Consider the following 15598-nt stretch of genomic DNA (forward strand, 5'->3'; position numbering starts at 1 on the left):
ATGTTTTGACTTGAACAGATGCCAGATGCCATCCTGGTTTCCACATGGGTGGAGTTTGATCACTGAACTGTAACATCTCTTGAACAACTACTTGCAGAACCAGATTGCTTAGCTGACATGTGTTGTCACCATACTGCCTGATGGCCGTGCTGAATCAGCCTGGCAGAGTGAAGGGGAATATTGTGGGGAAACTCTCCACCGTCTGTCTCCGTAATGTTTCCTGCTGTTCCTGCTGACAGTGACGCAGGCTGACTCTAATTGATCATGGTTCTTTAAAATTCACAAAATGATCCAATCCTGTTTACATTATTTATTAAGATCTAGATTTTATACTATTCCGGGAAGTGGCACTAAAAGGTTTTCTTGTACTCGGCATGCTCACATTAGTTTCTCCATCTTACATGATTTCCTCCTACAGTTCAGAGACAAGAGGGTGAAGTTGATTTTCACGTGTGGTTGTATGTCAATCTATTCAGGCGTGCTTTATGTCCATCTGTTTTCACATTGTAATGGACCATCAAAGACGTGTACTATGAAGCCACACTAAACAGGAATTAGCAGCCAAAGAAAATCAATAAAGAATAATAATTACCATAATAAATATGCTTATCCATATGGGACATACTATACATTATAGTGTGCTCTTTCTTTGCATGCAGTTTCAGTGCCATCTGATTTTGAGGTGTGTGACTAGCTCTGCACATGGATAGAATTGAACAAAAAAAATCCATCTTTGAATGGTTGTCTTGTTGATACATGGGTTTGGATATACTCAGGTAAGAATAGGTAGCTGTTTAGACAAGTATGTGTCCTTCTCACGTAGATTAGGTTATCCATCACTTGTCTGAACGCTTAAGCTAATTTATTAAAGAAGAGCCTCTGATCACCACTGTATCCCTATACAAAGGCCTTCTCCTCAATCCTTGCACTGAAACTTCTTTAGTCAGCACTTTGCTCTGACGTGATGGCTCAATGGCCACAGGAGTTTCCTTAGGATGCATGATTCTTGCTGTAGAACTACTGGATACTTGAGGTTATAATAATCTATTTAACAACAGTCTCTTCTTTATTTAAAACATTGTTGTTTGTGTATGTACAATTGGAAATCTAAGTGTTTACTTAATTGGAAATGTCAAGGTGACCAAAAGCTTAAGAACACACTTCAGCTGAGTAGCAACTGTCCATCATAGCCTGTAACCAGTAACTAGCACTTTTTTGAATAACAGAAAACGCTCTTGTACATGTAAAAATGAAAATTGGTTCTTTTTTTATTTCATCCGAAAACCGAAAACACTCAAAAAATGTAAGGTTCATCTAACAAGAGCTGCAAAGGGAATCACTCTTCACAAACTTGCTAAACATCCACAGTGGCAAGCTTTTACATATTCTTTAGAGCAAAAGCCAAATCAATAGCCATGTCAAATTCAAAGCATTAGTTTGTTATTCCCCTTCTTAGATAAATATCAAGTTTACATTAATACTATATCAAAAGTTTCTGGATCATACATGTACTTGTTGGTACAGTAGTAGTACAGAGCTACCCAGTTTCATAATCTCCAGTAGACTCCAGGGTGCCAAAATATTTTTGACATTTTTGCCTTTTCATGAACAACTTTGTGTTTCTTTTTGATGTTGAAACTCTTCTGGCAACCTTCCCAAGAGTGTGCCTCCCCTGATTTGTACTTGTCATCTGAAGAGCACAAGGCATGGAAGACAAGCATGCGCTCTAATTACGCAGAGATTTCAGTCGACAATTGATCTCAGTTGGTTGTCATGAAACAGCAGCACACACCAAATATGCAGTCATGTGTGTTGAGTCTCATTGTGCAACAAGACAGCAAGTATATCCCTGGAAAATGAGCATAAACAACACCGATTATATGAGGAACTTGGTTCTGTGTATATCATGGATTTAAGAAATGTTAAAACTTGTTTTACTTTAGAGGCATATCAATTAATGATACACTGGAGGAAAAACACACTTCACTGAGAAAAGATAGTTTGAATTATGATGATATTAGCAAGACATATGCAGAATGTAATGATTGTCTGACTAAAACCACAACCTTTTAAATCATAGAAGAAAAAAGAATATTAAAACCAGAATTGGAGGGGAAGTATATTATTGGTTTGATACCATTAAACAAATCTAGCGGAAACAGAAGGAAGAATTAAAAGTTATTACTCACACAGACAATCCACTTCTTGGTTTTAATGAAACCCGAAAATAAGCGTTTACTTTTATCACAATGCAAGACGACAGCAGACAAAAGTTGAGCCCCCGACAGACTGCTCTGTCCTTTGCCTCTCAGCCAGCCTGAGATTGAATTACTTAATTGACCAAACTTGATCTCCTCAAGGGGCAGCCTTATCCTCATCCAACAGTGCAGCAGCGAGTAGCATATTTAGACTATATTTAAAGAGCAGCAGCACATTTCTTACATGTCCAACTAGAGGTAACATTTCCTGACATCTTAAGTACCTTTGACAGCTTTCTCACTGTCAGAAAAAGCGTAGATCAAAATCAAAGCTTCCTGCTGTAAAATAAGGAAAGCCAGCTGTTCTCTTTGTTACAAAGAGAAAGCTAAGTTCATAGAGTATGACACATGCTTAGAGACAGAAAAGAAAACTACCTTGACATAACCACAAAAGAAAGCTATCGAGGTTCGGGTTAAGCAAAAAAAAATCCTTGCGATAACCATGACTCACAATTCTAATATTTAATCTTTCTTTTCAAAGCAGATCATAATGGCAACAAAAGAAGGAAGAAGAAAAAGAAAGAGAAGCAGGCATCATTTCTTAGTATAGTTTGAAGAGGTGCATTGATTTATTACTAGTGGGGTTTTTAATTATTTGTATTCTCCACTCTATTTAGTGTTTTGTCAGAAAAAAATAGTTTGAACGGGTTGCCAAATCTACCTTGGTTGCTGTCTGGGCAGACGGCCGAAATATATTTTCGTGTGAGAAGTACTGCAATTATGCAAAAGAGGACTTCTTAAATACTGATGCCATGTCCCTCACAGTTCTGTCTTCAACACTGGACCTGCTGGATCTGAGTGAACCTGGTGATAGGAAAACCATCAAGAACAGGAGGAGTCCGCTGTCGTCCCGCGGCAACAGCCTGAAGAAAAACGCTCACAGGAAGAAGACGGATGAGACCGAGCTGATCCAGGTGGAAATAGAACAGACAGGACCAAGCATGAGAACCCCTGAGAGGGCGTCCATAGATTCAGGTAGAGACAGATTGTAAATTGGTTTGTTACTTTTCTTATGGTGTACCGATACATCTAACTGACTCTAAATACCTTAAATACATTTCAGTCTACGAGCAAAATGTATTCTTCTAAAAGGACAGTGATGCAGACTATAACTTAACTTGGTGTGCACTAAAAATCCAGCAACTGTATTAGGAGAACTCTGAAACTCTTGGAAAATCTCCCTGGACTGCGTTGTCTTGCATTTAACCAATTTCTACATAATCCCGAAACATCCTACATCTCTTACTCCACCATCCCCAGAGGAACTAACCTCACAAATATTCACTTATAGGCAGAGAAAGAGCAAGCCATTTACTGTAATGATAGGGATTATCTTTAAAGACATTCAAAAGGAAACAGCCAATATGTTTCTTATTTGCCTATTGAAAAGGTTAAAGTCTTTAATAAGAACTCATTATGCAGATTGAGTATGTTGTACTGAATAATTCATGACAATGAGATTTATTATTAGCTTGGCATAATTTATCTGCAAAAGTCCACGTCTTCAAACAATTCTGGGCATCTTTTGTAAGGACATCCACAGAGATCAAATAGTCAAGAACACATGAACATTGTCCAAATTAACAAATAAATAGACTTTCTCTACATCATCCATCAGCCACCCTTACTCCACAGTGATAGATTTGATGACATGTTTTTGAAATGCAATATTTTACCTCAAATGAGAATCTTTTGCTTAAAAAGCATGTTTTTTTAATTTTCCTATCATTTGCTTACTTTCACAAGTGACGATTGGTTCACCATTGGATAAATGGGAAGAGCTGAACCCAAACCCTGAAAGGAATGGCAACAGGAAATGGAAGTTAGAAAGAAGGCGTTCTTCAAAAAACTCCTCCAATGAGTTTCTCTGGTAGGCATTTTTCTTACAGGCTTTAACATGGTAGCAACATTTTGCATTTTCCTATAATCTACAGTGTTGTTACAATGTTGTAAATAAAAAAAAACATTGAACAGGGGAAGGGCACTGAGTTTAAAAACACTTATACAACTTATAATGTTGCATTCAGAGGTAGTCTCACTTAATTGAAGACCCAAATGCAGACGACTGATGCAGTGGTGATGCTATTCACACTAAGCTCAAGGTTTATGAAAAGTGAGGCAGGCAATGAAGACAACCAGAGAAGCCAGTCTGAATAAGTGAAACAATTCAAGGACGGTATAGAGAAAAAGTATTTAAAAAACGGACAAGGACGACAATCAGGAATCAGAACAGAGGGGGGGAAAGCAAAAGAAAAGTTCTCAACTTGGTCTGTTAAAGAGAATACAAGTTTGACAGAAAATACAATGAGAAACATTGGCTCAACGTTGGATAACAACAGCAGGTTGTGGGAAAGTGAAAATGCAGCTCATCCAATGGATTCAGGTGCAATTGGTTGTTTTTATTGTTGATAAGCCCATGTCCTTTAGGCAAGTGAATACAGTAAAAAGTTTAGGTTCTCTTGGATTTATTTTAAGGATGAACAAAAATTCCAATTTACCAAGTTGGCCCTGATTTCAAGTATAGAAATATTTAGATATTGTATGTAGAAAAATCACATAAGGTTTAGTGCAATGTTCCCTTTTAATGTAAACAATCTCTCTCTCTCTCTTCTGCTTTAGGTCCATCGACTGTAAATCCCAATTAGAGCCATCGAATAAGAACTCCCTAGAAGTAAATACCAAAGCGGATCCAGAGGCTGCCCTAGCATCTCAAGTAAGTGCTCATCACAAAAGGAGCAGGCAGTAATGATCACTATGTATTTGAAATGAACATCCTTCTGAGGAGAAACCGTTACATACCTCAGAAACATTGTTCTGACTGATGGTTAAGCCTTCACAAGACTTTCCTGAAAGAATTAATGTAACTGCATGTACTAACGCATGATAAAGAAGCCTGATATTACTGTTTCTTTAAATTGAGACACCATGTTGTGTGATTCTTTGCCATCATTTTCTCCTAACACATTCAATTCTTCCATTTCAGCTCAACAGGCAGTATATTAGTGGAAGACATGTAAGCCTCCCTATGCATCCTTTCATATGGTATTGAAAGACTTTTACATTTGCACCAGAAATAAAAGCATCACTGTATCTCATTAAATTTGACTCAAACAATAAAAAAAAGAGGAGATAACATTGAAGCCAAAAAAGTGCTTATAAGAAAATTCTGATGTACTGTTGACATTAAGATTGTTCCTTTGTGGTGCTATGAGGTCCAAATGTCAAGTGCTTTCCCCGAGTTGATGTCTCTGTGTAGGTCTGCATAAGGGGTCTTGTTTCCAGACACCGTTATTAGATTAATAGCCAATAAATTATTCATCAGGCCCATTAGAGCTTATCTTACCAAAGTAGCTAAACATACATCACCCATTCAGCAGTCTGATAAATAATAGATTTTGGATTAACTGTCCAAATAAGAGGGTGTTGTTGGCAAATTAAACACATTTTGTTTAGCTCAGGAGTTACATAGTAGCTTACGAAGAGTGGTTTTAGTTTTCTGCTTGCCAGGTACCACACAGGAAATGCATGCAAAGAAGAGCGATGTTTGTGTTACTCCATATTAATACAGGCCTACACTAAACCCACACCACAAAAACATGCAAAAGTATTCAGCTTCAATCTCAAAAAGGATCTCACAGCAGACTCTAACTTCACCAGTTTTTTGATACAAGTCATTACTTTTAACACACAAGTAAATGTTCATACTACTGTTGTGTGGTAACCATGGACACGGACAGAGTAGCAAGAGTGCAGTAGACAGTCCAGTTTCAGTTAAATTGGTAAAATATATGGGTTGGTGCAGTTCAAATGAATCTGTTGTGAAGTTTTAGTATTTATTATTTTCTGCTTGTATATCTTTCGCATAAATGCAATATCACATTGAGGTTGAGATGAATATCAGCACTGCTGTGGTTATCTTCCAGTACATCACTTCCTCTCGTGTGATACTATTAAATATCATCTCTATGAAGAGGAAATATGTTAGGCTACGGATTGCAGAAAAACCAAAATCCAACCATAGTTAACAACTATAAACAGGCAAAAGAAGACCTGCCCAGCATTGTTTTTCTCAAGTTAAAGAAATATCCATTGAGCTGGTACTTGGAATTAACTACAACAAGGAACCAATTAAATGTGAGAATGCCCAGCTGGGATTAGATTAGTTATCACTAATCTACAACAATCTACATCTACACAATCTACAAGTGTGGGGAGCAAATAATTAACATGCAACATTAGCTGATTGGGTTCATGTTGTTTTTTTTAAAAAAAGGTCTGAACTCTGTTGGTGTTTTTTTTTTTTTGCCAAATGCATTAATATGTCATACCTCTAAACATCCAAACAGGGTAACGTTTAACCAAAGGTGTCTGATCCTATGTGTTTATAAGGGCTGCAAATTATGATTATTTTAATATTCATTAATCTGCTGTTTTTTTCCTTAATTAATGGGATTTTAAATTTAAAAAAAAATGTGTATTCACCCCTGTAAACTAATGTTGACAGGCTTCGCTACATCATTCAACAGGCCATGGACTAACATAAAAACAAAAACAAATATATGCTATATGTGTGTAAAAGATTTTTGCTTTACCTCTCTCCTCACTCACATTTAACATCATACTGGTGAAATTACTGATATACTTTGAATGGAGGACTTTTACTTGTAGTGGAGTACTTTCACAGTGTTGTAAGATAACTTTTATTACTACTCTGGGCATACATTTTAGCACAAAAGCGCTACATTTTTAATCCATCAAACAGCTTTCCATACACCTTTATAAAGGGAAGCCTTCAAAAGTTATTGATATTATGATACCATTGATACCATACAAACCTTAGTCACTCACTGCTTGGCCAGGTTATTGTTACCTCGTTGAAACTTGTCATCAGTGTATTTCAGGGACATCTTAAGACCCACAGTGGTGGAAAATATCATGGATTTTGAAAGTCCGACAGCCTATCACATACATTCCCATCTCCTCTGAAAACCAAAATTCAGTTTCGTCTGAGTTTTCATAATCAATCATCTATTTTTAGCCTGCCTAAATCTCATGGAAAAATATAATCATTAAATTATTGCCATCATTGTAATACATGAAAGTAAAGTTATCTATAAAGCACATTTGAACACAGTTTACGCTAAGAAAGTGCTGTACAACACTCAGCTCAAATTTTGCATCTGAAGTGAACAGTTCCATGATGGCCAGGGACTTAATAATCGCGCGACACAACGAATGGATAATCACATTTTTTGCACGCACTAATAATACATTTTTATCGATTCTATGGATTAATTCTTGAAGTCCTACTTTCTATTTTCCATGTCATCTAGCTCCATGAATTTGTCTGCACACAAACAAAGCCTGTTTAAACAAGATTAGTTTATATTTGGAATACAAACAAACAGCTAAACACATCGGATATCATAATCTTGTTTATCTTTTTGAGAATTATGTGTTTATGTGTGGCAGAAAAACTTGTGCCATCCCCTTGAAAGAGGGCTGAGACTGACGTCAACCTTGAATATTGTCCTGATTTTTATTTTTAAATTTGATTTGATTTAATTTACCTTTACCTAACCAGGAAAATTCTTGTGAGATATACTATTTCTTTTTCAAGAGGCCTGGCAAAGACAGCAGCATGAAAGTTTCAGACATAGAACAAAGACAGACAATAAACAAATATTACATTGATCAACAAATCAGAAGCCTTAAGCAGAGAAACATGTGAAAACAGTCGTCAAATGATCCTTAATCATGGTTTTAAAAACTCTCTAGTTTAGTTGATGCAAGACTTTTTAGAACTTTGTGGGTATGACACTTGTTTTGTTTATAGTTTCTCTTTGGTTTGATTTTTCCGTTAAATACACTACAACAGAAAATTTTAGTTTCTACACAAACCACAGCAAAGATGATTCTCTCTATACACGGCATGCCTTTTGTTGGCGTAAATAGGAAATAAATATGATTATCTACATTGAATGGATGAGGCAATTACTTCTTCATCCATTAATAGTGAGATTACGTGACCTCAATTAATCTTGCATAATGGCGGTCTGTTTTAACAGGTACTAGCTGGCCCCTCAGGGGGAAGCCACTGATTCCACACATCCTCAGACTATACTGGATTCACTAGCCCTACCTACTGTACAGTTTTTATCATTTTACAGAAATCTTGGTTCATAACATATCAGAGCATGGAAGTGCATCTGAAAATGTAATTACCCCTTGCAGTATCTTGTGCAGATGCAGTCTGAAATCATGTAAACTACTGCATACACTTGTTTTGCAAAACCTCGAGTGTAAACTACTGATTACCATTTGAATAGCAGAGTGAAGCTTTATGTGCAAGTCAAATCAGCATTTGCAGGTTTGATTTTGCATGTGCAGGTGCATGGGAAAGGGGGAGGTATGGGGGGGGGGAGAAGAGTGGCATTCAGATGAGGGGTAGGGTGAGATGCTGACATCAATGATTCTGCTGGCCTTCCTAAGCATGTCAGAGGCTTTGTCGAGGCAGGGATATTTACTGGCCCCTGAGAAAGCGGAGATGGCTGACCCTGCACACTCTCCCTGTCTGTCTCAACCTTAAGCTTACAATGTGTGTGTGATGTGTTGCTATGTAGGTGTGTATATGTGTGCTGAGTGTGTGTGTGTGTGTGTGTGTGTGTGTGTGTGTGTGTGTGTGTGTGTGTGTGTGTGTGTGTGTGTGTGTGTATGCGTATGATAATTGTGATATTGTTTGCAAATGGTAAGCTGTTAAATGGATTTTGAAAGAGTAAATTTGTATAATAAAATGTTTGTGTGTGTGTGTGTGTGACAGGCTCGCCTAAATAAGGAGCAGCGGTTGGGCAGCGCCCTCTTGTCCAGGAATCAGTCCCTGGAGGAGGAGTTTGAGCGAGCCAAAGCTGCTGTTGAGGTAAGCAGAGTGCTACTAAGTACAGCTCACATCTGTCACCTGTCAGCTCAGAAGCATCTCTACAGCTGACTCTTCATAAGACTGAACAAGAAAGACCAACTTTGGAACATATTGAACAGCTTAAGTTTGTCTCCTTGCTTCATTGTCCTTTGTCAAGTGTTTTAACAGATTGAGCTAGAGGTTAAGGCTTCTAAAAATGGGTCTTGAAATAGTGGAAATGCATTTATGATATCAATGCATATTATCAAGCACAACATAAATTAATTTTTTTAAAACAGTATTATTTGCTGTTTAAACCATGTCTGAAGGAAGTGTGAGTGTGGCAAATCACATTTGATTGACATCACAGCTCTGCATACAATAATGGTCAAAGTGGCAATCAGTGTAGCACAGTATGCAAACATTATGTCGTTATACTCTCTGAGTCAGATTCAGGGGAGAGGAAGTAGGCGCCCTGCCATCTAAAACTACCCGTTTTTGCTTTATTCTGAAATTGACCCATTACTGCCCACTGCTTTCTTACAGTGCAGACAGTGCAGACAGTGCAGACTCTTTTCTTCTTGCTCTCTGCTTTGCTTACATTCTTTTGCTGAAATCGGCTTTTTTCTAAACCTAATTTAATCGACAGCCGGCCCTGGACATTTCCAAATCCTCAGGACTGTATTTTTTTGATCGATACAGGAGGTCTTTAGCCATATTTTTTTTACATTTTTTGACCTCTGCATCGCTACACGACTGTGGCCTGACAAAAGCACAAGCCTGTGCCGCAGTACTTTGAAACGCTGTACACAGCTAAAGGTAATCAGCAACAAGATGCCTCCCTTCTCCAAGGACGATTACCATAAACTTCTTCAGAAAATTGCAGTGCTGGAGACAAAGATGAATCATCTAGAAGTGAATGTGGAAGTGAACGGACTGTGCGGGAATGACAACACATTACCACCAGAAGTACTGTGTTTTCCCAGAGATATGGTCTCTGATTTATGCATATTGTGGCTGAACACCCGGCTGTGAAGAATGTCATACTGCACATTGGGTCAAATGATGTCACAAAACAACAATCAGAAGTCTTGAAGCAGGACTTCCACTGGTCTGCTGAGGATGGTCAGCCCCTTGGATGTGGATGTGTTTATCAGCGGCCCCACACCACCAGTCAGAAGAGCAGAGGAGAGATTCAACAGGTTGTTGGTTGTAATGCCCATTCGGTGAATTTTATTAACAATTTTAACATTTTCTGGGAACGCAGACATCTTTTTAAGGCAGATGGATTTTGCCTGAACATATTTTACTCCCTGCCTCAACCATCAGTTCTCTCTGCCAAGGACAAGAGACAAAAGAAAACAGAAGAAGAAGAAGAACATATCAAGAATTAGAGGACTTATGTCCCAGCAGGACCTGGAAAAACTTGTCCATGCTTTTATCTTCAGTCGTCTTGATGACTGTAACAGTGTCTTTACAGGTCTGCCGAAAAAATCAGTCAGACAACTGCAGCTGATCCAGAACGCTGAGTCCTCACCAAAACCAAGAAAATGGATCACATCAGTCCAGTTCTGAGGTCCTTACACTGGCTCCCAGTCTGTCAGAGAATAGACTTTAAAATCCTGCTGCTGGTTTATAAAGCGCTTAAAGGTTTAGGGCCAAAATACATTAGTGACCTCCTGATTAATTACGAACCATCCAGACCGCTCAGGTCGTCTGGGACAGGTCTGCTCTCTATCCCCAGAGTCAGAACCAAACACGGAGAAGCAGCGTTCAGTTTCTATGCTCCTTATATCTGGAACAAACTCCCAGAAAACTGCAGGTGTGCTGAAACTCTTAAGCTCTTTTAAATCGAGGTTGAAGACACACCTGTTTACAGCTGCCTTTCATTAAACAGCTTTAATAAGATTTTAAATTTTAACTATTTTTATATTTTTACTTTATTTATTTCAATTAACTTCTTAATTAAGGCTTCAGATGACTGGATCTTAACCTCAGCAGAGGGTGAAGGTCTGATGATGTGTTAACCGGTGCTCGGTTGGTGTGGATAGCAGATTGGAACCTTAAGAATAATTTGACACGTGTAGATCTTAAATGCAGTCTGCGTCGCGGAGATGATCCTAAATTTAGTTTAGAACATGTTTCTAATTGGAAAATGCTCCAATTTAAATGTTTTAGACTTTTTAATTTTAATCCTTTGAACTGAAGCCAAGACTATTTTGTTCTGCTTTTACAATGCCACTACTACCCATGTGGCATCATAATTGTTGCAGGGTTTTGAATACACCCACCTAAAGTCATGTGGAACTGATTTGCATTTGACTCCTTCAGCCCTTTTATTGCCTTGTCAGACTATGGCTTTTGTTCCTCCTGCAATGAAATCACTCCTGTTGTGTTAGTGGACAGTTTAATAGTCCATGCTATAATTTGCACACTCAAGTTCACAGGGTGACTCTCAGCTGGCTAACAATAGGGAGGTAAATAGGTCAGTCATTATACGGCCAGACATCAGATACCACAGGGGACAGAGAACTTACAGTAATTACATTTGACTTCATTCTACATAGGACTGTGTATTGATATACTCCAATTGTTGAGTTGTATAGAATGTTTGATGTTTTAATGCTATCAGGGACATGATGTGTAAAATGTGTAAGGACAATAATTACATGGAAAATAAGATACCGTATCCACAACAATATATGAAGCCATCATGGATAATTACTTCTAAATATCCTACATCTCAGCAAACAATTGTTTTCTTTGAAACTCAAAGCCATTTCACTTTTCCCTCTTCAATGTCGTCATACATTCAGTTACTATTTGATCCACTGATGAGGAGAAAAATATTTCCTTCAACATTCAGTTTTCTTCTGGCATCTTGCAGATGGATTGAATACTTTGAAGCTTTCCTTTCAGAGTAAGATATTTTTTAAAGGTTACATCACATTGGCCCATCAACTAACAGCGTGTCTAAAAAAGCTGTTTCTCTGCTATATAGGACTCTAGATAACCAGCAAAGATTCTTTTTTTACTTGCACTACCACTCTATGAACCTCTCCCTTCTCAGAAAAGGGGGGCAAGCCCTGCACTATTGGAATAACTCAGCTCTGCTGAGAGCTATAGTAGACTGTTGCACACAGAGTTATGGGTAATGGTCAATAAATAATAGGGCAGGGACAGTAAGACGCTTCGAAAATGAGAAGCACAGCTGTAGAGGAGTGGGCTGTCTGTTTGGGGATCCCTCCCCAAAGTAAGCAGTGATGTCACATGTTGTGTAAGCAGCATCCTTCCAAATATTTGTGCAGTTTGAGAGCATGCCCTAGCCCGATATGAGATGTTCCCTGGTCAATCATCCAAGCATAGAGCATTGATTTGTAACTGTATCTCGAAGCTTTGATCGTGCAGCTTGAGTGCTGGCCTCCACTCTAGAGGAGCTCTGATGCATGTGGTCGGTCATTTCAGCCTTGGCTGCCAATGTCAAAGCTCACAATCAGATAATTCCCCATCTAAGTAGCTGAGCATATGCACGCTCTTTTATACTTACAAAGACATGGAGGTAGAGATGGCTCAGATGGCAGAGAGATCATTTAAATCAGCACAGCGCCTTTTTGCAAATTCATTCAATTAGATGAAGCAGCCAAATGTAAGAAAATTAGGACCAATAGAGGGAGGAGGAAATGGGCTCCAAAATATAATCCATTTAACAAAGCTGGCACTGATGAGAAACTATAGGTTTTATTCCTTTACACATAAAAATGTTCAAAACGAACAATGAAAAGGCAGTGTCCAGGAGATTGAACTCTGGCTGATTTCAGGGTTAAGGTCACTTGTCACTTAGCCATGACGTTAACTTTGCGATCACAATGCTTCTCCATACTTAAACTTATCACATTGCCACAAATCCAATAACATTAATACAAGCAGTACAATAAACCTTAAGTGCCTTTTCATTTAGGAAGTGCTTTTCAAAATCTGAGTACATTAGGATGTAATATGAAAAGACCCCGGACTACTTTATTATATCAGCATTACAAACACAAAACATAAATCCTTCTGTTAAAACAAGATTGCTGTAATCTACAGAATAAAGTTTTTTGTCAAATCAACTTTGGCAATGTAACAAACAACATACAAACCATTCAATTAGTGGACGCGCGTGTTATCTGAAACAACAAATAGGTGAGCATGCATTTGGGGACTATATCTTCAATTTCTGGACCGAGCACAGCACTGTATAACAGAGGTGTTTGACTCATTTTAAAGCCAATGATTGTTGTCACCGTAACCACCATCTAAAGCCTGAATGATAAATGATAAAAGTGAGAGGAGAAAAGTTGAGGCACTGTTTCATTCAAAGTAACCACACACAATGAAATATCAGCATTTGACCGTTTTCACAGGGATTTAGCATATTACATTGATTTTACACTATGATGATAAATATCCATCAATCCCACAACAAACCTCTTCAGAATAACTGACAGGATAGCGTCCTGTGCCCCATGTTCTGATTCTGTGTTCAGATCTACCCAAGTGAATCGCAGCACGGAGGGTGAAAACGACTTGAGTCAAAATTAACTTGACTAAAAAAATGCAAGATTTGAAACCCCTTTGCACCTCTTCAGAGTGGACTGTGTTCAGGGTGTTAAAGGAAAAATCTCAAATAAGAGAATGTTAGGATTGTAATAATTAGAAGTCCAATGTTCCATGAAATAGATCACAGAGGTTGACTTAATCAATCTCACAAGAAATCTGTATTCAGTTTGTGACATTTTCATTTATGCTTAACACACAAAGTACTTACAACCCTAGTGCAGGGATTTCCCCGGATCAATTGGTGTCAAGTCTTTTGCTTTGTTCAGATGTCTCTTTGTGGATTTTGAAGGTTACTCATTAAAAACTAGTGGAAAAACTGCAACCTACCCTGTGAAATAACAGTCACATTGCAACATTTCCAAGCAACAAAACACATCAGAACAGTGCTGATTTTATAAATTCAAAGTTGACTAAAATCTTTGTGATAATGGGCTGCACATTTGTAAAAGTAATGCCATTGCCGAAGCAGCTTTGTGTTGTTATCACAGGCTCTAGCAAGTAATCATATTGTTGGCCAAAATGCATACATAGCACTTTGTCAGTGGAAATGTATTCTATTCATCTCCAAGTGACATTATCGGGACTCCAGTCTCCTATTTTTGTCTCACTGACCGAGGACTTGGCCTGTGCAGCAGTGTGTGTGAAGCTCATTAACATTAAAAGGCCAAGCCAGTCTTGCTCCAGAGATGAGAGCTCTTTGAGAGCTCTTTTTTTTTTTACAGCCATTGCTCTTTGTCATTGGTAAATAATGAGACTTTTTGTATGGATACCCCTCAAGGCAAAGTGGTTAAGTAAACTATATTCATGTGCCTGGTTTCCTCCAAAGGTTGAGTCAACAAGTCAAACTGACTTAAGGGGGAGGTATGAGTCCAGGAATTTAAAATGTTGCCTATTCAACAAAGGAAGGCTGCTTCTATGTAAGGGATCTTAAACTTCCAATGTCTGAAATAAGATAACAGTATTATTGACTGTAGTCCAGCGGACTAATAAAACACTTATATCTTGAGGAAAAATATTTATATATCCTTTTTTAAAGTGACATACAAAAACAGTGCAGAGTGTGCAATCTACTACCTTTATTATTAAATGTGTTAATAATGTATTCATGAGGTAACAAATGAATACCAGACCCACAGTTCATTTCAAACAATGGTGACAGATTTGACGGAAGAAGGCACTCAGGATTCAATCTATTTCACGTAACATTTCATCAGCTTCTCTATTAGAGCTGCAGCTATGGTGACGTACAGGATGTAAATTACTATGCTGTATCTTTGTTGTTCCACATAATCAAATGTCTTGTATAAAACGCCCATCACAGTGTTACAAAGAAATTACTCAATATCTTTTAAATTAAAAATAATATATTTTTTCATTTCAATTCTGTGAGCAATTTGTTGAACCGGTAGTGCAATTAGGGGGCGGACAAGTTATTTACCAGATGGGATTTCACAGCTCAAACAACAGACTGTCGAGGCGCGAATAATACAATGATGGACTTGGTCACAGTGCACATATTGGCCCCCAACACAGTGTGAAATAATGAAATAACAATTATTCTATTATTTAGATGAGCAAAAGCCACTCATGAGCTGAAAAGGACAAGAGCTGGGCTGAGCAGTGATATACCAGCTGGACTGTTTGTTACATGACTACATTATCCATGATGCTGCTGTGATAGACATCAGAAGGCTTTATACGTTCACTGTAGGACTTTGCTTTGAGTAAATATATACCAGTTTCAAGTTTCTTTTATTAGTTTTTTTTCCATTAAGATACTTTTTACTCTCAATCCACCACATCTGTAGTCTTCCAAATCTCCCTTTTTTTTGCACATTTGAGTCCC

The 15598-nt window shown here is 38.0% G+C and overlaps 1 protein-coding gene across 2 annotated transcripts in view; it reads left to right on the forward strand.

Annotated features, from left to right (window-relative positions):
• Positions 1 to 15598, forward strand: part of pex5la (peroxisomal biogenesis factor 5-like a) — a 92912-nt gene that overhangs the window by 55258 nt on the left and 22056 nt on the right. For both annotated transcript variants that reach the window (XM_061033617.1, XM_061033618.1), the window contains 5 exons: positions 3024 to 3233; positions 4005 to 4128; positions 4878 to 4971; positions 5242 to 5271; positions 9079 to 9174. In XM_061033617.1, coding sequence (XP_060889600.1) covers positions 3024 to 3233; positions 4005 to 4128; positions 4878 to 4971; positions 5242 to 5271; positions 9079 to 9174 — 554 coding nt within the window. The remainder of the gene's footprint in view (positions 1 to 3023; positions 3234 to 4004; positions 4129 to 4877; positions 4972 to 5241; positions 5272 to 9078; positions 9175 to 15598) is intronic.

This window comes from Labrus mixtus, chromosome 3, assembly GCF_963584025.1.
Source record: "Labrus mixtus chromosome 3, fLabMix1.1, whole genome shotgun sequence".
In the NCBI taxonomy this organism is placed as follows: domain Eukaryota; kingdom Metazoa; phylum Chordata; class Actinopteri; order Labriformes; family Labridae; genus Labrus; species Labrus mixtus.